This window comes from Eschrichtius robustus, chromosome 5 (assembly GCF_028021215.1).
Source record: "Eschrichtius robustus isolate mEscRob2 chromosome 5, mEscRob2.pri, whole genome shotgun sequence".
Classification (NCBI taxonomy): Eukaryota; Metazoa; Chordata; class Mammalia; order Artiodactyla; family Eschrichtiidae; genus Eschrichtius; species Eschrichtius robustus.
In genome coordinates, this window is record NC_090828.1 from 66,536,007 (window position 1) to 66,558,487 (window position 22,481).

Consider the following 22,481-nt stretch of genomic DNA (forward strand, 5'->3'; position numbering starts at 1 on the left):
AGATTAATTTAGCAAAGGTTTATAGGATGAACTGACCTGGGAAGAAACCAGAATGCAGGCCCCCAAAGATAGTACTTTCTGGCAGAAGGCTTTAAGGGCCTACACTAAAATACTATTCAGTGGGTAGGAATTTGAGAATTATCAAATACCCACAGGACTTTTCAACTTATTATAAATATTGAGGGAAAGATATTGAGGTGTCAGATATCAAGGATGTCCCTCTGAGGTTTTAAGCCTGGACAATTCAGAGACCAGTTAACGTGACTAGAAAATACTTTGGGATGAGAAGGTAATCTTGGAGGGAGGTGATGTGTTTGGTTTTAGACATTCTATATTTCAGGCTCTGACAGAACAGTGAGATGGAGACAGTAGATGACCTTTTAGAAAAAGAAGAGAAAAAATTAGAAAAGGTACTGGACTAAAAATAAAGGTTGGGAATCATCCACACAGTTGAAATGATTCAAGAAAGTACAGTGATCTAATGAGTAGAAGTAACATTGTTTAAGTATTCTTACCTGTCTTTTCAGGTGAAATATAGGGAAGTAAATATGATCTTAGTTAAAGATTTATAAGGTTTATTAATTAACCTAGAAATTTTTTGACAGACGAGCAGTTTTCATAATTTTTTATTTGGCATTAAAAAGAAAAATAATCAACGTGTATTCATCTTCTTTCTAATCCTATAAACCTTACAGTCCATTGGCTCACTAACATTTCTGAAGGTAAACGTTCATGGCTTCTTCATTTTTTAATTTCTGAGGCCATTTTATCCTTTCACTTGAAGCTCACTGGACTAGTCAAAGAGGTTGAGATAGTTGCCAAATTATCTTAATTTTTAATAAATGTGAAGCAAGGCACTTCTTTTTTCCCATCTTAGTTCATTTGGTCTGTTTCCCCAAAAAGAGGTAACAAATTCTTACTTATGTATTGAATTACATGTTTAGCAGTTATTAGTAATTTATTAGCAAAGCCCCATGTAAGAATATTGGTTATTTAGTATTAAGGGAATATTTTACAAGCTCCTTAATATTAATATCGACCACGGTAGTAATCTTTTTTTTTTCTTTTTTTTTTTTTTTAATTAATTAATTTATTTATTTATGGCTGTGTTGGGTCTTCGTTTCTGTGCGAGGGCTTTCTCTAGTTGTGGCAAGCGGGGGCCATTCTTCATCGCAGTGCGCGGGCCTCTCACTGTCGCGGCCTCTCTTGTTGCAGAGCACAGGCTCCAGGCGCGCAGGCTCAGTAATTGTGGCTCACGGGCCCAGTTGCTCCGCGGCATGTGGGATCCTCCCAGACCAGGGCTCGAACCCGTGTCCCCTGCATTGGCAGGCAGATTCTCAACCACTGCGCCACCAGGGAAGCCCTACAGTAGTAATCTTAAAGGCTGAAATTCATAATAGTTCCCAAGACTGTAGACTAGCAAGGGTTTGAAAGTGATTTTATTGCAGTTTTATTTTTCATAACATTATTTGATAGAGTGATTTTTGTTACTAATTACAAATAAGAATGATGCTTAGTTTAACTTCTTCATCAACATTTATTTCTTTCATTTCCAAAAAAATGAAAATATTAGAATTATTCATTTTACAGGGACAGGTTTTGAAAGCATGGCTTGATATTACAAGAGGAAAAGAACCTTATACTAAAAAAGCACTGAGGTATTTTGAAGAGGGATTACAAGATGGAAATGATATTTTTGCTCTGCTGGGTAAGGTGAGTTGGCGTTAGGTTAATAAAATGAAGTTTTAAAATTTATTTGTAATATATATGAAACCCAACAAAACCAAGTAGCTCAAAAAGATAGTTTTTATGTTACTTTTATCAACTCTCAACTGCAGGGAGGGACTTGCATTTGTATGGGACGATGAACAGTAAGCTAGAGAAAAGTACTCCCTGCCAAATTCCTGAATCCTGGATCAGTTTTAATTGTTTTTGTTGTTGCTGTTGGTAGTTGTGGTGGTTCCTGTATTATTTACTCACCAAACATCTATGATGTATCTAATATGTGTGAGGCATCACTCTACATACTAGGGATGCCCTAAGCAAAATAAAACCTCTTGCTTTTATGGAGCTTATGTTCTACTGGTGGAGACAGACAATAAAGAAAGTAAGTGAATTATATGCTATATTAGAAGGTGGTAAGTACAATGGAAAAATAAAGCAAGGAAAGAGGGAGAAGTACAACTGGGGTATGAACTTGCAGTTTTAAATGATGTGGTCAGAGAAAGTGACATTTGAGCAAAGACATGTAGGAGGTGAGGGTTAAAGCCCTGTGGGCACCTGGGGAGAGCATTACAAATAGGGGAGTAGAGAGTTCAAATACCTTAAGGCATGTTGAAGGCATTGCTAGGAGGCCTGGAGACTAAAGCAGAATGAGTGAAGGGGAGAAAAGTGAAGGCTAGAGGGAGAGAAGGTGAGTGTCAGGGCAGGTGGGCATGGGGGAGAATGAGGAGAGGCTGGCTGATTCTGTAAAGCCTTTGGCTTTTGCTTTGAACCAGATAGATGGGCAGCCAATGAAAAGAGAAATAACATGATCTAACTTACATTGAGAGGGATGACCAAGTGGCAGTGTCATTAGAAATCATTGGTGGGTAGAAATGTTTAATTTGGACTTTTTCTTCAATTCCATGGATGCCGTCTGAATGCCTTAAATTTAAAAAAATCATTTTTTATTTCAGCAAAAAATTAAATTTATATTAGGAAAACAGTCTATTAAATTAGCAGTAATCTGGTGTGGGGGGATAAAAAAGAAAGCGAGGATTATTGGTGTCTTAGCTATTGCCAATGTCCCTACATTGCTTTTTCAATTTCCCTGGCTATTGAGCTTGTTCAGATGTTTGCCACCGGTACAACTAGTATTCGTGCTGCTTGGACTCAGGTTTTGCCTAATGGCACTGCTAGAGGTTATGGGCATTTAAGCAAGTTTTTAAAAAAGTTTTTTTGATCATTTCTGCTCCCCTCTATTCCTTAAAGAAAAGCCTAGTAGGTAATCTAAGGTAGGGCTATTTCAAGTGTCAATATAAGCAGCTTAGGAAGGATTTACCTTTTTCCTCTAATACTTTAGACTGGTTTAAATTCTTTTTCTGATATGACCCATTCCAATTATGTATTTATTTTTCAGTTCATTCAGCAAGAGGCTTGCATTAGTTGAATTCCAACTAGGAATGATATGAACCAATTATACAGCAAATTTAGTTTCATTTAATATAGTGTGTTGCATTCATATGGGAGGTGATGGTCTAAGGAAGTATTAGATGTGGTCTATTTGCATGATTTTGTTATTTTATGTTACCAGCTATTTAGGCAGATTGCAAAGGCATATATATTTTAAAAAATTATCTGCATTAATCTTTTTTGCTATTATTGTCCACTATTGAGAAATTTAAATAATAATTTATTTTGACATAGTGGCATCTTTGGATGGTTCTCATACTTTCCTTTAATTATATGGGAACATAATCTCAAACTGATTTCGGGAATATATTGCAGTTTTACTGTACATCTGTTGAGGCTGGATGCTCATTTTGAACTGAGATATTCTAGGACTAAATTTATTCCTAAAGGAGATTCAGAAACACATTTTTAAAAATCTGACATATAATAAATATGCCTCATCATCTGTTCTTAAAGCACTTACTATATTTATAGATTTATATTTTCTGACTATGAAAGTAATACATGTACATTGTAGAAAAATTTTAGAATACAATAATATCTGAATTAATAAATATCACCATTGGAGAGAACCAGCTAAACTATTATATCGTAAATGACATCTCTTCGTGTCAGGAAATATTGATCTACAAATTAACAGAATGAGTTTTAATGGCCACCTAAAATTTTATTAAGTAAATATGCTATCATTTTATCCTAGGTGGCCATTTCAGGTTATTTTAATTTTTTCTATTATAAATAGTTCTGCCATAAATATGCTTCTTTTTGGTCTTATCCATTTATGTCCTTAAGATAATTCATAGAAGTGAAAATATTGAGGTAGTTTTGCACTTTATTTTGCTGATTCTTTAAAGTCTTATCTTCTTTAGCCTGAAAGTAATTTTTTTAAAAAGATACAATATCTATTAGTTTTAAATGCTACTTGCAAATATCCTGGAAATATTTTATTCTAAAAGGTAATTTTTCTGTTATAAATAGAAACATTCCTTATGATGTTTCTAAAAATATTTCAAAATTTTCATCCTGTAGTTATATTTCTCAGTTATTTAAAAGTGGATTTTAAAACAGTCACTTATAATGGAAAATATTTTTATTCTGTGATGTTTTAAAATTTTGTTTGATTAAAAGTTATTTTGTTTTTCTGATTATAAAAGTGAAAACTATTTCTTACAGAAAGGTCAGAAAATAAAAATATAAAAAATGTTAAACACTAGAATTCTACCTCTTCCAGGGTAAGTGCTGTGAGAACCTTAGTATATATGATCACAGTTTTGATGTCACTTTTTTCTTTTTTCTCCCATTAGGCACAGTGCCTTGAGATGCGCCAGAATTATTCAGGTGCTCTGGAGACTGTGAACCAGATAATCATGAACTTTCCAAGTTTCCTTCCTGCTTTTGTAAAGAAAATGAAACTACAACTAGCCTTGCAGGATTGGGACCAGACGGTTGAGACAGCGCAGAGGTTAAGTAAAAAAAGATGTCACAAGTGTCTTTGGATCTGGTTATAATTTTGAGAAAAAAGAAAATCTATGTGTATTTTTTTCTTATAAGGTTCTTTTAATTTGAATTTTTCAAACAATATAGAACTGAGGAAAACCTTAACGTTGCATTGTTTTTAAATGCTGAATTTATTGATTTACATAAATATCTGGGTAGCTATTCTAAAACACTCTTATATGCAGAAAGACAAATATCCCTGACCTCATGAAGCTTATATAATAAGCAGAACAAGTAAGAAATTACGTAGTTATTACGTAAGTGCTACGTAATTACGTAGTTATTACGTAAGTGCTACGTAATTACGTAGTAATTACGTAGAATTACGTAGTTAAAAAGTTATGAGTGCAATGGAGAAAAAATAAAGCCGGAAAGTGAAATAGGGACCGGGGGGAGGGGCTTCAATTTTATGGGTTGGCAGGGAAGGCCTGTTAGAAGATGGCGTTTGACAGAGGGAGCAAGCTTGCAGACATCCCGGAGAAGACTGCAGTAAGAAGCAAATACAAGTGCAGAGACCTTGAGGCAAGAGTACGTGTCATACGGTTAAGGATGGGAAGGAGCAAGATGACTAGGCGGTGACGTCAGAGCACGGGGTCTTGTTGGTCATGGTAAAGATTTTGGTTTTTCTTCTGAAGTGTGAAGGCATTGGAGGGTTCCCTCTCTCCTTTCCTCCCTTCCTGCTTTGTTCCTCTTTCTCCCCAACAACCCCCTCCTCTTTTTGTTCTTGCTAAATAAGTTAAAGAAACCAGTATTTTTATCCTACTGGTTTTGAATGATATGAATTGTATTGATTGTATGCCATATAACTGTGTAGCTTATTGCCTATCCTCAGTATTTCTAATAAATTGGTGATGGATCTAGAGACTAGGTTAGATTCACATTCAATATTTGTTTCTTTGTTTGGCAGTTAATTCGTAAGTGCTGATGTGTTCTTCCATCAAAGAGACATAATCTATGCTTGTCTCTCTTTTTTTGTGGTGTTAGCAGCAATTCGAGCTCAGTACCTGGGTACTTGGTTTAGGATTACAGTATGGTTATGTCATTCTTTCTGCATTTCTTAGCTAGAATCCTCCTATAAAGAAAAACTTCCAACCTGCTGATTGGTTATCTAGTGTTATAGTTCATGTAAGAAAAGTTGGATAAGTGCTTGAGTCTTTTCCCTTATTTCCAGGTTTCAGAAACAAACAAAAAAGGCCCCTAGCATCCCTAGCATTCTCCATTGGTGATTGATAGTGGTTTGGGTTTGTTTATATGATATGGATTAAACTTGAGTGTTTCTAACCATTTCGGTTATTATAATTGCTCAGGTTGAGTTATCTTTGGCCACTAGTAGCTTCTTCAAGTTAGTTCTTGAGTCTTTTTTGACATGACCCTAGTAGTCTTTGATAGTTTCCTTACTATTTGGTATGGCAAGATATACCAGGGTTATTTTGTGTATTTACTGCCCTGTATAGGTATCAGCCATGGTCCAGGGCAATCTAATTCCTTTCACTGAGAAATGGTATTTGGAGACCACAATTTGGGTATAAGTAGCTTTCTGATGTTTATATTTTTCCAGATTTCCTCTCTAGGCACTGTGTGGGGGGGTGGGAGTGGGAGGTATCCACAAAATGTATAAATGTATGCATATATCTTGGGGGGCATTTAAAAAGTGAAAAATAGACTTGTTATATAGCTTTTAAACTTGATTTTTCTTTAACTTAGTATTTCATGGATATCCTTTTATGTTTATTAACAATGAATAGCATCTATAAAGTGAACATAAATATAGTTTATTTTATCTTTCCCGATTGGTAGGCATGTTTCTAATTTTTTGCTGTTCTAAATATTGCAGTGAACACACACACACACGCACACACATACACACATACACACACCTTTATACACATATAGGAGTATTTCTGAAGGATGGTTTCCCAAATGAGGGATTACTGATTTAAAGTAAGTAAAGGGCAAGCTAAGCTCCTCTAAAAAGTAGATCCAAACATATGTTTTAGCACAGTGAGCTTTTTTTTTGGTCACACGTAACTGTTTTGAGTGGGTGTAAGATTTGATCAGGCAGCCTTCTTCCATACTGTCTTCACGGGACCCAAGCTCTCCATCTTGCAATTCTGCCATTTCCTAAAACCTCATGACATTGGTGTCCAGCTGGTAAGAGGGAAAAGAGTGTGGAGGAGTCATTCCACTTTTCTTAAAAGCCCAGGCCCAGAAATGCCATAAACTGCTTCCTCTCACGTTGGCCATGGCTACTTGCGGAGATGGCTGGGAAGTGTTGGCTAGCCCTGAGCCCAAGCAAGTAAGGGGAGAGTGGACTTGAGGAGAGATTGCAGTCTCTGCTTCAGGTATACACATTTGACGTTTTGATAAATGCTGTCAAATTGTTCTTGTAAGAAATTATACTAAGATTCTCATTAGTAGTCTATTGCATGCCCACCCCCTATCCTTACCAATTCTGGCTATTGTCAATGTGGGGTTTTTATTTGTTTTTTAAACAATCTGGTAGAATAAGAATGGTGACTTATTTTTCTTTTCATTTCCTTGATCATGTTGCCATTGAGCATCTTTTTTATGCTAAAAGCTATTTTTTTTCTGTATATTGACTTGTCCTTTTTTTCTTTTTAACTGGATCTGTTCTTTCCTTTATTTCTAATGGATTTTTACATCTTTTAGGGGAAATTCTCCATCATGTTTCTTTTTTGATAGCTTTTTTGGCCCTTCTTTTGCAGTTGACTATCAGAATAACTTGTTTAAAAAAAAGAAAAACTTTATAAGATATTGGGTTGAATTACATTAAGTCTGTAGATTATTTGGGGAGAATTTTTTTAACCCCAAATGAGTATTATCATTAGGCAGCTATTGATCTACAGCAAACAACCACACATCTCAGGGTATGTGATACTGTGCACTCATTTGTACTTCGGTGTGGGTCATCTAGGGTCACTGACCCAGTCCAGATGTGGCTGGGACTCTGCTTCAAGTTTCAGATCCAGCCGGGAGGGCGTGGCACCTCATTGCAGTTTGGACTCTGGTCCACTCGAAGGGTGTTCTTCTCTGGGCTCCAGCCAAAGAACACCAGCTTCCTAGAGGAAGCCCTTCTTATGGTGATAGCAGAGTTGCAGAGGACAAGCAGAAATATGCAATGCCTCTGAAACAGGCGTGGCACACCGCCATTCCTATCCACATCCCATTGGCCAAGAAAAATGTCCAGGTTTATAGTTGGGGGCAGTGAAGCACAAGCCAGCATTTGTAGGGGGAACTGCTCAGTTACATGGCAGAAAGCATGTAATCAGGGAGAGTGAAAAAGCTGGAGCTAATAATTCAACATAGCATCCCGTGCATGATAAGAAACCTAGTGTGTTACCCCATTTATTCAGTTCCGTTTCTGAATACCCTTGATAAAGTTTTATAGGAATTTCTGTAGCTTTTGCATATTTCTTACTAAGTTTTGTTTTTGTTCCTATTATTAAAAGGATTTTTTAATAACATTTTCTAATTTATTTTTACCACATTGGATCTATTTTAATGTTGTGAATTCCATTAATAGAGTTTTTGATATTCAGCCCATCTTTACATTCCTGGAATTCTTGTAATAAATCTGTGTGGTCAGGGTGAATTATTCTTTTAACATACTGTTGAGTATGGTAGAATGTATTCACATCTTTCGTAAACATATGAAAATTAAGATCCAGAGATTCTTTGGGGTTTAAATAATGAGATTGATAATTTTCATAAAGGAGATGTCACTTTACTAATTAAAATTTCTTATTTAGACAGTGGAATAATCAGCAAACCAAGTTTTCAAGCCGTCAAATAAAAATACGTAACATTAACTGAAATTTTTTTTTCAGGTTAATGCTGCAAGATAATCAAAGTGTGGAAGCACTAAGAATGATGGCCCTTTACTATTTGTGTAGGGAGGGGGATATAGAGAAGGTAAGTTGTATTGTACTATTATATTTATGTTTCCTATACTAAATATGTATTTAGTTACACACACACATGCACATACAAAAGAGCCTTGAAGTGCTGTTTTAGAATGTATGTCATGGTAGTTTTTAGTTGATTCCTAGAAATGTACCTTAACAAAGAGGTGGGTTTGTTAAATCACCTAGTAAAGCAAAAATATCATGTAGTTAAAATTACCCATGAAAACTTTTAAAATTATTAACTACAGCATGTGCTGTTTCTATGTAAAACTCATGTGCAGTAATATATATGATTAATGTAACAAGTGATACTGGGTATGGAAGAGAACATATATAAAATATAATTCATAGTACTTTTACAATTTTATTGAGTTTGCATAAGTTAAATGGGTTTAGGATGAAATCCCATTGGACCTTATAAGGCACATGTTTTCTCTGCTAGTGAACACATTGACTGTATACTAGATTATGGAATGCCAAAATCCAGTCTGAAGTAAATAGTATTATAACAAGTAATAGATTTAGACTGGTATTTAGTCTGGTTAAATTGGATAATGTGATAGTACCTAGTAAGTACTTCAGTAAATACTAGAAGAATCTTAGAGGAGCAACTCTTCAGTAAATTTTCCAGGCATTGAAATTATTTATGTCAAGTATCTGATTTTTCTGTTCTAGAAAATATTTTAAATATAAACCAAGCTATCTAGGTAATCCAAGGACTGATCTCATATTATAGTAATGTTTGTAAATGTGTTATCATTCATATCTCGTGTGTTATGAATTAATTATTGGAGAGGGAGCTTGGCATGTATAGTTAATTGAATATTATGGGTATCTTTACCCACCCTTAGGAAACCCAAAGGTTTCCATTCAATAACAATTATTAAGGAAACACATTTTAAAATGCAGTTATTTATTTATAATTATTGAACTTTTTATAAAAGGACCTTTTATCCTCTTGCAACATATAAGATTTCATTGGAAGAAGGGGACTTTATAAAAGCAAAGATCTTTTAAAATATTAATAATAATATTTATTAGTGTACATGTCATATATTATGTTCTTTTATTCTTAGTTTATTTTTAATAATACTGAATACTTTTTGTTTTAGGCTGCCACCAAGCTGGAAAACTTAGGAAATGCACTGGATGCCATGGAACCACAGAATGCTCAACTTCTTTATAATATCACAATAGCCTTCAGCAGAACTGTAAGAGTGCCAGCAGAGCTCTGTTATTTGTAGCTGGAAATACAAAATTAGTCACAAATGTTGAGGCACCAAAAAGCACATGACCTAGAGTGAAAATGTGATGTGTCTATAAATATGTGATACATTCTTAAGGTAGTTCAGAGGAGATACAGTTTCCAGCTATCAGAAGCCATCATGGAGGTATCATGGAGGAAGTGGCACCTGTGAATCCTTTAAGGATAGGGAAGTGCCTTCCAGACAAAGGAAATGGGAATCAGAGCGTAGGATTTACTAGGGTTGTTCTTTGTTTTATGTTTTTAAAACTATTTTTTGAATGTTGTAAAGTGGGTAGTAGACTATTTGGGTGGGGGAAGTGGTTGCTATCTTATTTTTTTATAATAATAAAGAAGTGATTTTATTACAAGCACCCAGTAAAAAGAAGGTAATTGGGAATGGAATAGCAAAATACAGCAGAATTTTAAAATCACTACAAATGAGAGGATCGAAAAGTTAACTAGAAAAAAGTAAATAAGGAAAGGAGACACAGAGTAAGTAAAATAATTATTAAAATAAAGTTGAAAGAAAATAATCAAGGATATTACTTGTTAAATGACATGAATAAACTGAATTCTCTTATTTAAAAACAAAGATTGTTGGATCATGTGAAATTTAGAGGAACTGCCCCTGCCCCGCCTGCCCCACTATTATGGAAGTTTGAGTTAAGGGGGGGTATTTACCTTTTTTTATTTACCTACTGCCAGACACGTGGTTTTTATTACTTTACAACAAATCAAACAATTTAGTAAGTAACGACTCTTCAAAGTTGTTATGTTCAAAAAGTATATACTTATTCTGACAGCATTGCCATTTCTTGAAATAATTTTGAAGGCTTTTTTTCAAGAAGATTCTAAGGCGTGGTTCTCACTGGTGGTATACTTGTCTTTAGGGGTAAAGCAGATCCTTGTCCTAGTTTTTGATTCAATAAAAATACATATATTCAATAAAATATATATATCTATATATTACTCTAGATATACACACACGTATATATACACACATAAATATATATAAAACCTTAAAGTAATGATTTTTGTTTCTGATCATGAGACAGTTTGAAAAAAGAGCTCTGAAGATTTTGCTTGTGCAGCATCATTAGAAGCAGTAAACTTTTCAAGATAGCTGTTTTTTAAAAGCATTACTCATAAGGTTGTTTAAGTTCTGTTAGGATATGAACTCTTGCTGCACTGTCTAGATAGTAAATAGAGCAGTTTCATTTTTCTTTATGAAATAATTTTATTTTTTTCCTACATTCTGAATCTGTGAAATAAAAATTATTTATATGTACATTTAGAAAAAATGAATTCTTCCGAGTGGAAGTGTTTTAATGTAACTTAAATTTTTTTTTTCTTTTTAGTGTGGACGTAGTCAACTGATTCTTCAAAAAACCCAAACATTACTAGAGAGAGCTTTTAGTTTAACTCCTCAGCAATCAGAATTTGCTACAGAACTTGGATACCAAATGATTTTACAGGGGAAAGTTAAAGAGGCATTGAAGTGGTATAAGACTGCCATGACACTAGATGAAACCAGTGTCTCTGCACTAATTGGTATGACAACCATATCTATGAGTGTTCCTCATACAGATGCGAGTAATGATTGCTTTTCATACCTGCCATTAAAGAAGAAAAGACATATTTTATGGTTTTCTAAAATTAAACTGTTCTCCACTGTCTATAACAGAAAAAAAAAATCATGTACCTTTAAGAATAAAATTTTTACTTCTTAAATACTATCTTAAGAGAATAGATTTTTATGAGATAATTCACATAAATTATGAATTCCATAGTAACTGATTTTCTGTGGGTACAAAGCCACCCATTTTCTTTTCTTTCACTCTTTTTCTTCTTTCTGTCTTTGTTTTTAAATCTAAAACTTTGATGTGTTATGGCAAAAAAACCGTTGTTTAATTAATATTGTTTGTGTTAGCTTGAAGTGTACGTACCTGAAATGATGTGGATTTTTGCCATTTTTGTCTTTTTTTTTTTTTTTTTTTTTTTTAGGATTTATCCAATGTCAATTAATAGAAGGGCAACTACAGGATGCAGATCAGCAGTTAGAATTCCTTAGTGAAATTCAGCAGTCTATTGGAAAATCGGCGGTATAGTATTTTATTTTATCAGATGGTAGATCCTAGCTACTATTTATAAAATATGAAATTTTAAATGTCTTAATATTTAGTAATGGTTTTAGAGGGCTAATGTACACTAATTTTAATATGTAATTACATTTATTAATTTACCTCCGTGCATAATTAGACTTAAGATTCTAAAAATCCATCCAAGCTAATATTTAAGTTTGAACAAATACTGTACATAAATAGCACTTCATATACTTTTGAAATCTAAGTAGAAATAAATGGCTTTATAGCTGCATGGAGTAATTTATGAAAACTACCTATTTTCCAGGAATTAACCTATTTACATGCAGTTCTCGCTATGAAGAAAAATAAACAACAAGAAGAAGTTATTAATTTGTTAAATGATGTCCTAGACACTCATTTTTCACACTTAGAAGATTTACCTCTTGGCATACAGTATTTTGAGAAGTTAAATCCTGATTTCTTGCTAGAAATTATTACAGAATATCTGAATTTCTGTCCATTGCAGGTAAGTAATTCTGGGACTTATTTTCAAGGATGCATTTACATGGTGTTTTATGAAAGTTGCTAATAAATTATGTTCTACATGTTAGACTATAATCTGCATCTTAAAATGGAAGTATTTGTATCTATATTAGGTGAAATAATTTTTAATGAAACTATTTACAGTAATGACTACTATCAACTAATAAATGTGTTGGTTTACAAACATTCATTTGTAATTCATAAAATCTTAAAATCTTAAATTTAAACAAACTATTAGAGGTCATTTAATTCAGACACCCACCTTGTATTTGAATGTACTCCACAACATCCTCATTAAGTGCCCATCCCATCTCCGGATGCACTCAAGAGATGCAGTTCTTATTGTATAACTGTGATTATTAGACTGTATTTCCTATGTTAAGTCAGACTTCTCTTTATATTAAAAAATTCACTCGTTTATCGGTCCTTCTTCTGCTCTGGAGTGACACGGAGCAAGTCCAGTTACTTAGTCTAGGCAAGGACCATTCCTCATTCATAAAACACACCTTCAGATTTTGGAAATTAGTTTTCATGTTCCTCTAAACAATTCCAGGTTTCCAACCATTTCTTTTTTCATGACATAGTTTGAGAACGCTGGTTGTAAGCCTGAGGATATTTTTCATTTTATCAGTGCCTCATTAAGCTCACTCTTCCAAATATGGATTTGGACTGCAAAACTTAGACTAGATTCTTTGCTCCCTAATTCTGGATGTCCATCTAGCTTCCTTTTTCGTGAATCACATTACATTATCGACCCCTATTGAATTAACTGTTAACTGAAGTCCTTAGATTTGTTATTCACTGTAACTTTGGACCCAAGTGTAGGACTCTACATTTATCCCTGTGAAATTTTCTCTCTCCAGATTTATCCCATAATTCAAGATTACCTTGTCCTTTTGGATCCTGATTGTCATCTGCCTATCTAGCTCTGAGTAGAACTAAGAAAGGAGCCCTCTGTTGTATTGCCAGGGAGTTCATTCCAAGTTAATGTGGATCCATTAGTCAACACTCTCATTACAGACAGTAAGCAGATGACTTGACTTTATTATACTTAACTCACAACTTAACACAGGGATATCGTGACGGGCACTAGCAAATAATTTCATTCCTAAAAGCATAGTTTTTAGCCTTCCCTCTGATTTACAGCTTCAGTAACTGTAAATGAACTTCAGTAACTGTTCATGACCTTCCCTTAGGGAACTCATGCTGCCTTTCATTGATCATCATGTCCTTTTCCAGACTTTCATAACCTATTTTTTTTTAACTAATCCGTCTGGAATCACACCTGGGGTTGATCTCAGTCTCAGTCATGATCTGTTTTCAGTTGCTAATGAGTTGGAAAGCATTTTTCAGTACTCATGCAGTGTTTAGATTTCATTCAACAAGTGCTTGTACCAGTGTGTTGCTCAGAGCTGGGGAAATAGTTTGTAAAAACAAACTACAACCCTTGCCTTCTTGAAACATGAGTACTAGCAGGAGGAGACATAATATAATTAAGTCAATCATGTAGTATGTTGGAATATCACAGAAGAAAATAACAGGGTAGAGGGGGTAGTAATTTTAGATAAGGTGGTCTGGGTAGGCCTCATTAACATGGTAAAATTTGAACAAAAACTTGAAGGTCGTGGGAATATGGTATAGAGTGTTTCAGGCAAAGGGGGCCGTTGTGCAGGTGGCCCAAAGGGACACAGGGATGCGTGTGCCCAGGACAGAGTGAGGAGTTGGGGAGTGGTCACCGCGAGGCCTCAGCACAGAGACCAGTGTGGTAACTTCGGTGGCTTCAGTTCTGAGTACAGTGGGGAGCCACTAGAAGGCTTCCAGCACGATCCAGTTCAGCATTTTAAAAGGAGTCTTCTGGCAGCTGTGCCGAGAGTAAACTGTACAAGGAGCAAGAAATAACGTGTTGAATGGTAGTTGGGTCCCTAGTCCACAGACATCCTATTTTTCCATAATATAACCTTCATCAGCATGATAGAATCTGATTAGCATTTAAAATGCTGTTTTCGTGGGGAAATATCAGAAAGGCAGACTTGTCTCTCCAGCTCCGTTTCTACTTTGGCCCTTTTATATATATATATACTTTCTAAAATCAAACATATTATCTTAGAGGTTGTCCATGTAAGTCCTGGTTTTTTTCTATGATTCTCTGTGAAATTACAGTAAAAAACAATGGTTGTTTTCAATGAGTAATTCTTAGCAATTGGCAGAGAACATTATCAGAACTTCACCCTTTTACCTATGCTTTCATTATTTCCAGTTACACTGAAGAAATAAATGTTTTAAGAATATACTCTGTACCCATTACTGTGTGAAGAAGTTTTAAAAGTCTGGTCTTCGAGACACATAAAGACCCTTAGCCCTATAAAAGAGGCAAAACTAAATATGAAACTACTATGGAACTGTATAAGACAAAGAATGCTGAATTATTACGTAGATTATAAGTGCTAGAGAAATTTCAAGAAGTTGAAGTATTCTAGGCACCAATAGTTTTATACTCTGAAAATCCTTGTGAGCACACATTTTTTTGGTGCCTCAACATAGTGAGAAGATAACCACACTTTCTTGTTAGTAACAATGGCTCTTCGTAGGAGTGACGGTCAGTAACAGGCGGTGCTCCAGTTAAGAATCTGTGTATGTGGAGTGTAAGATTGGGGGGCTGGGAGGATCATCCTTCAGATAAAGGAAGGAGCATTAGTAAGGCAAAGCAGGGAGAATGAACATTTGATATTTAAACTCTAATGTCACATTTCTAAGTTGTGAGTGAAGAACCACTGGATAAAGATGGGTTGAATAGACAGCCATTAAAAGAATAAAAAAGTGGTCTAGTACTGCTTTAGTTATCGTATTCACTATTAATAAAAAGAGAAAAAAAATTTGAGGGCCTACAACATGCCAGGCGGAAAAGTGGGGAATATGAAGGTATGAGACATTTGGTGTAGTATACGTGAGTGTTCAACCTTCGGATTTTTACTAGAATGATGAAATCTGAATTCTCTAAAAACTGACCTTACAGTATTCTAGGGGGTGGTGCAAGTTACTCAACTGAGTAAATCACAAGGCAGGTTTAGAGTTAGAACTCACGTTGCCTTGACTCTGAATTCCAGCAAGAAACTCTACCTCTCGTTATCATTCCTTTGAACAGATATGTTTTCTTGATAAAGTTTTTAAACAGATATGCTCATTTCATATGTTATCAAATTAGTAACTGTATAATAATTTCACAGTTATTTTGCTGAGCAAAAGCCATCATTTATATAGTCTGTTCATAGATCCCAGGGAGATAAATTAGTATTAGTCCAGTCATAGTAAAACTATTGGGCAATAAATAGAATAAGAGAAATTTTAGAAAAATATGTGATTTTTGCTTTTCACATTACAATTAATATGTGTTTATTTTTAGCTAAATACTATTATAAACCTATAAAAAATGATCTGCTGATTTGTTTAGCCTGCAAGTCCTGGGCAACCTCTTTCTCCACTTCTCAGACGTTGTACCTCAATCCTGGAGACTATAGTAAGAACTGTTCCCGGTCTTCTGCAAGCTGTCTTCCTAATAGCAAAAGTGAAATATTTGTCAGGTAAGGTACACATTAAAATCTTAAAATAACCTTTATATTCTGATGTTGATAAGAACTAGTATAAACAAACTAAGCACTCCTCGTATGAATAGTCACGTAAGATAGTCACATAGAATAGTCTTCATAGAATAGTCACATAAAATGCACATTTTACGTGTGCACAGATGAGTAACTTTTATCCAAAATAAAACTGCATAACTTTCTTTACTATTTAATTCTTTAAAAAAATTACTATAAACTTCTGTGGTTCAAGTGAATTTCTGGGAAAATACAGTTCTACCACTTAGAAAAAGTCCATCAGATGGTACTAGGTCCTGGCAGTATAATTTATAGTCTTTAATCTCTCCTTTGAACAGAGTATAATTTATAATTGTTGACTCATTGGCATGACCAAATGTGATGTTCACCAGGTTTCAGGCCCTTAAGAAATTCATTGATTAATTCCTATTTAGTTTCTGTGATTGGTTATACATAGCTTTAAAAAAATATCCTGTTATAACCTTAGATTTTTAGGACACAAACATATGTATGACAATATATATAAAAATAGACCATCATATGGTACTTATGTATGTATCTTTGCTGGCTGAATGCTATGCAAAGTAAGTTAAGTTTGTAAAGTCCTATAGGACAGAAACCAACTTCAAGGTGTTCATTATCGTTAACAGTTACTTCTTGTATTATGTAACAGTACATAATGGAACGAGTGAAGAGTTTGACCTTACTAATTTTTTGGATTTCAGTTTTAATTGTTTTTTGGGTTTTTAAAAAATAAATTTATTTATTTATTTATTTTTGGCTGCGTTGGGTCTTCGCTGCTGCGCACGGGCTTTCTCTAGTTGCAGCGAGCGGGGGCTACTCTTAGTTGCAATGCACAGGCTTCTCATTGCGGTGGCTTCTCTTGTTGCGGAGCACGGGCTCTAGGCCCGTGGGCTTCAGTAGTTGTGGCATGCGGGCTTAGTTGCTCCGCGGCATGTGGGATCTTCCCGCACCAGGGCTCGAACCCGTGTCCCCTGCATTGGCAGGCAGATTCTTAACCACTGTGTCACCAGGGAAGTCCCTTTAACTGTTTTAAAAAGAGAACCAAATGATCACAAAAGCTTGTTTCACCTCTGAAATACTCTAGTTGTAAGAAGTGACTCTCTAATACCTTCTTCTGATTGAGTTCTATTGAGCCACATCATATTTCTACTTTCTTCCCAATTAGAACCGGTATCACCTACTAGGTGATCAAACTGGGACTTTGAGTTCTGTGATTAATTTAGTAAACACTCATTATTTATTTTGAATTTTGATATAAATCAGTTTCAATATAGCAATAGTTAATTGCCAAAGTCTTAGGAGGGAAAGTCTTGTATATTAACCCCATTTTTAAAAAGAGCAGCCTGAAACAATGTGAAACAGTGGTGGCACGTGTCTAAATAGCAGTATTCTTGCTAAATTGCCAACTACAGTGACTTCTGGCACCAACTACTTGGAGTTGGACTAAACTTCACAGGTTAAGGGCACAATTCTCCATCATACTGCCCTCATTTTAGATAGCAGCCACAAGTTCAGGGGTTCCCAGGGCCTCCTGCACTTCTGATTACCTTGCTACTAATTTAAGGGTTCTTATGATTCCTTCAGGTTCGATAATTCACTGGAAAGACTCACAGAACTCAGGAAAGCACTATATCTAGGATTAGAGTGTTATGATAGCAAACTGAAATTTGAAAGTCATCCGAACCAGCAAAAGGAAGAGATGCAGAGGGTGAGGTCTGGGAGGGTCCCAGATGTGAAGCTTCCATTGTCCTCTCCCTGTGGAGTCAGGACACATCAACTTCCCGACACATCAGTGTATGACGACACCTGTGGAACATTAGCAACCAAGAGAGCTCACCCAAGGTTCGGTATCCAGAGTTTTATTAGATAGACATGGACTGAATCTTTGGCCATGTGGTTGAAGTCAGTCTCCAGCTCCCCTCTCCCTAGGTTAGCTGGTATAGGTGGCTCAAAGCCCTACCCTTCTATTCACAGGGTTGGTCTTTCTGGCATGGCCAGCCACCATCCTGAGTCACATCATCAGCATAAACTCTCAGAGCCCACCATGAATAACAAAGATTCTCCTATTGCTTGGGAAATTCCAAGATTTAGAGACTGTCTCCTGGGAACTGTCTCCCTGTCTCCCTGGGATAAAGGCCAGCCAAATTCTTTATTACATAGGACCTGACAAAGGCAGAACTGCAGGACAGAAATTTCTTCCATTTTTCTCTCAAGAGAAATTGGGCTGCTCTTAGATAAGAATGTGATATCGAAGTGATCTTTGTTTTTATGGCCTGTTTTTTCCCAACAGTGATGACCCGTTTCTCCATTTTGAAATACTTAGTGGCCTCCTGAAGCTAACCAGACATATTCTTCCTCCTTATCTTTAGAAGAAACAAAAAAGATTATGATTTCAGTTATTCATACAGTCCTCATTTTTTTTTCCAGTCTCTTATTTGCAAACCCTAATTCTTTTCTATGTACTCTCTCCACTTAGTAATAACCTCTTTTTTCAAGTTATTTCCTTAATCCTCCTCCTTCCTAAAAGAATATGGGGGTGGTAATTTGCATGCAAATTTATTATGCTTAATCTTCCCTTCTTTTTTTGTCTGCACAGTTCTGAGTGTTGGATTGCATCACAGTGAAAAAGAATCTAATGTTTATTATGCTTGATGGTTAACTGACAAATTTAGACACTGTATTTTAATAAGTTATTGTGCTACCCCAGCTAAATTATTGTTCATTAATCCTCTGTCTCTAAGAAAGTGTTTTCTGTTTAAATGGATTTCTATTAGAAGAAAGTTGAGGGTTTGGGAACTGAAGGCCTGACTGTTAGCCTTACTTTGTCTGTTAAGGTGTCAGGTAAGGTTACAGAGAGTAATTGAACGGATACCTTAGCAGAGTTACATGGGGAGCTGGCCTAGCTACACCTACTTAAGGCCGGTTTATGAGACAGCTTAAATGCAAATCAGTGTGGGTGACATCACGAAACTTCTAGCACCTAGAGTCTGTGCTGTTGTTTCTCTGAAGAGCCTCTTCTACCTTATCTGTCAGCCCAAGGTAGATTCCAATATTCTGTTGACTTTCATCTTGATCATTTCCTTCTATTTTAAGATTCCCAGATGTACTTACTAACCTATAATGGAATATAATCTGCAAAAATGCTGAATCATTACGCTGTACACCTGAAACTAACGCAGTATTGTAAACCAACTACAATAAAAGAAAAAGACTTCCAGATGTCCAATACCTGTGGTTCCAAAACATTTGATATTTCAGTTAGTATTTAAAGGCATTTTAAATCTGTAACTCACATTTCTAAACCCCTGGAATATATCCTTATTCCTTTTTTGGTTATTTTTTGTACAGTAGTAAAATTTCTAGCCTAGATGTGGCACTATAACATTCTGTTTAAATTTCTATGTCTTAACATAACTTATTTTAATGAAATTGTAAATTAAAAAAAATTTTTTGACAGGGAAAATACAGGTACATTTAAAGGGCTCTCAGTTACAGTGGTGATGGATTCAGATTTTTTCACATACTTTTCCTGATTTGCTCCTTACGACCAAGGGATGGCCTGGCTTTAGGTGTACTCTTTCATGCGTATTAGAAAGAAACTGACTAGTGCAGGTAGAGGTTAAGCTAAGGCCTTACGAACAGAGAACTTTCAAGTTCAAACACCAGAACTATCCATAGACTAAATACTTTTCTCCGTGTTCTCTCAGGTTTCCTCTTGATCATTTTGTATTATAATAGTGCTTTGTTTCCTCATTAGGTGATACTGAAGCAGCTTATAATAATCTGCAGCGTTGCCTAGAACACAGTCCTTCCTATGCAGATGCCCATCTCCTGATGGCTCAGGTTTATTTGTCTCAGGAAAAATTCAATTTGTGTTCTCAGTCTCTTGAACTTTGTCTGAGCTATAATTTTAAGGTAAGTGTTCCAGACTCAAGTGGATGAGACATATCGCCCTCCTTGAACCTTTAGCAAATGTTTACATATTCAACTATTTTGTTTTTTAGCCTGTAATATTTTGCTAATAAATGCATTTTTAATGGAAAATATTTTGAACTCATTAGCAGTAGGAGAAAAAAATGGAGGCAACTGTGGTGTAGTTAAACAACTATATGGACTTGGCAACAAAAGACCTGGAGATAGTGTCTGGTCTTTGCACCTGTTTCTCTCTGAAGCTCAGTTTTCTTTTCTAGAAAACTTATATAATAATACCCTACAATTATAGTGAACATTAAATGCAATGTGAATATGTAGAGATAATTGTAGACTGTAGAGCATTGTGCCAAATATTTTTATGCATAAGGATTTTATTTTATTGCCTGTTTCTTTCTTGGACCTTGGTTTTTAATAACTTCTTTTTAGATACATCATCAGAAAACAGCTAGTCATTTTGAAAGTTGGTATGTGGTTTGAGGATATAAACACACTAGATTTCTATCCAAGATATTCAGTGTGAACATCTCATATTCCTGATCATTACGGAAAATCCTAGGTTCAGGGGCTTCCTGAGCGACCTGGAGTCAAGGAGGAGCCTCTCAGACTTTTGCTTTGGTTGGCAGTGTCTTGAGCCCTTCGATGTGAGAACCCTTTAGTGCACTGGAGAATTCAAGCTCCAGGCAAGGTTTGCAGAAGATAATGCCTGCTTCTTAGGACGGTAGTTCTCAAGACTGGTGGTGCATTGTGACCCCAGTGCCAGTGCCCCACCCAGTGAATCAGAATCTCTGAGAGAAGAGCGTAAGCATGATTGTTTACACGAGGCCCACAGGTAAACACGATGCCTAGCTACGGCTCAGAACCCAGCATTAGGAGGACTGTAGCCATCCTGGAGGTTAGATGGCTGCCACATCCTCTCATTCTGGACCATCTTCTTCCCTTTGACTCCTTCCTCATCTTTTGTCATTCTCTTTATTTTTTCTGTATATGCTGTTGATAGCCAAAATAAAGACAGGAGATTCATTACTACGTGTTTCGGAGTAGTATCAAAGGGTAAAAACCAATGTTTGATTAACGTGTCCTGAAATTTTTAATCTTAAATTATTTATGTATTTATTTACTTTATTTACTTTTGGCTATGTTGGGTCTTTGTTGCTGTGCGCGGGCTTTCTCTAGTTGCAGCAAGGGGGCTACTCTTCGTTGCGGTGCACGGGCTTCTCATTGTGGTGGCTTCTCTTGTTGCGGAGCACGCGCTCTAGGCACGCGGCCTTGTGGCTCGCGGGCTCTAGAGCGCAGGCTCAGTAGTTGTGGCACACGGGCTTAGTTGCTCTGTGGCATGTGGGATCTTCCTGGACCAGGGCTCGAACCCGTGTCCCCTGCATTGGCAGGTGGATTCTTAACCACTGTGCCACCAGGGAAGCCCTGAAATTTTTAATCTTAAAATTAGAAAATAAAGAAAAGACAAGAAACTGTGTAGAAATCTGATAACTTTATTTCAGTACGAGAAGTCTGAGGTAAAGAAATTCATTTCCTGAAAACTAAAATAATTTCTTAGAATATATTTGCTAGCCTTATAAACTTTGTGTGCAATTTCTTTCCTCTCATGGTAGAAGCATTTAACTTGTTTGTTAACCAGCGGAACACTAGGTAGTGTCAAGTTACCTGAATTCTGATTTAATATAATAACTGATCAGAACATGAGTAAGAGGACAGAAATAGACCTCATGCATACAATCACAGGGTAGACTGTCCTCAAAGATCCTATTACTATAACATTTGATGGATTGTAAACTATGTGTTGATGTTGTAAACACTCCAAGGAAGTATTTCTGAATATTATTTTTTCAGGTGAGAGAATATCCTTTATATCATTTGATAAAAGCTCAGTCACAAAAGAAAATGGGAGAAATAGCAGAAGCGATTAAAACCCTGCATATGGCAATGAGTTTACCAGGAATGAGGAGAACTGGAACTTCCTCAAAGTCAAAATACAGAAAAACTGAAGTCGATGCAAGCCATCGTTTATCAGTCTTTCTTGAGTTGGTAGAGGTTCACCGCTTAAATGGAGAACAGGTAGGTCAAGTGTAATTCAATGGCTCAGATCTGAACTTTGTTATTCAAGTATATAGAGTCATAGGAAATGAAAAAGCTAAAATTCACTTGACCAAGTGGTAAAGTTTAGAAAATTTATTCTCATCACTTGGCACCAGATCATGTTACTTTCTATAGCCCCTGAAGTTAGACATAGTTTGTACTGGGATGACTTTATGTATCAGTGTACTTACATTGGCTACCATGAGATGTGATACTAGATATACACTGTATGTGTAATATAAGTAATAATATGATGTAATGTGATGTACTGTAGTATGTATTAATATAATGTGTATAATAATATAATGTATGATTACTTTGGCTCTCATGAAATGTAATAATATAATATAGTTATAATTCTGTGAAT

General features: G+C 35.6%; 1 protein-coding gene across 2 annotated transcripts in view; it reads left to right on the plus strand.

The window, feature by feature from the left end:
• TTC21B (tetratricopeptide repeat domain 21B) overlaps window positions 1-22,481 on the plus strand; it is an 85,567-nt gene that overhangs the window by 9,133 nt on the left and 53,953 nt on the right. The window contains exons 5-14 of one of the 2 annotated variants that reach the window (XM_068544960.1): window positions 1,591-1,713; window positions 4,479-4,636; window positions 8,520-8,604; window positions 9,710-9,808; window positions 11,202-11,394; window positions 11,848-11,945; window positions 12,253-12,453; window positions 15,919-16,048; window positions 19,848-20,005; window positions 21,869-22,093. In XM_068544960.1, coding sequence (XP_068401061.1) covers window positions 1,591-1,713; window positions 4,479-4,636; window positions 8,520-8,604; window positions 9,710-9,808; window positions 11,202-11,394; window positions 11,848-11,945; window positions 12,253-12,453; window positions 15,919-16,048; window positions 19,848-20,005; window positions 21,869-22,093 — 1,470 coding nt within the window. Of the gene's footprint in view, window positions 1-1,590; window positions 1,714-4,478; window positions 4,637-6,471; window positions 7,014-8,519; window positions 8,605-9,709; window positions 9,809-11,201; window positions 11,395-11,847; window positions 11,946-12,252; window positions 12,454-15,918; window positions 16,049-19,847; window positions 20,006-21,868; window positions 22,094-22,481 lie in introns of those variants that run through there. The other variant, XM_068544961.1, reaches the window with a different exon arrangement.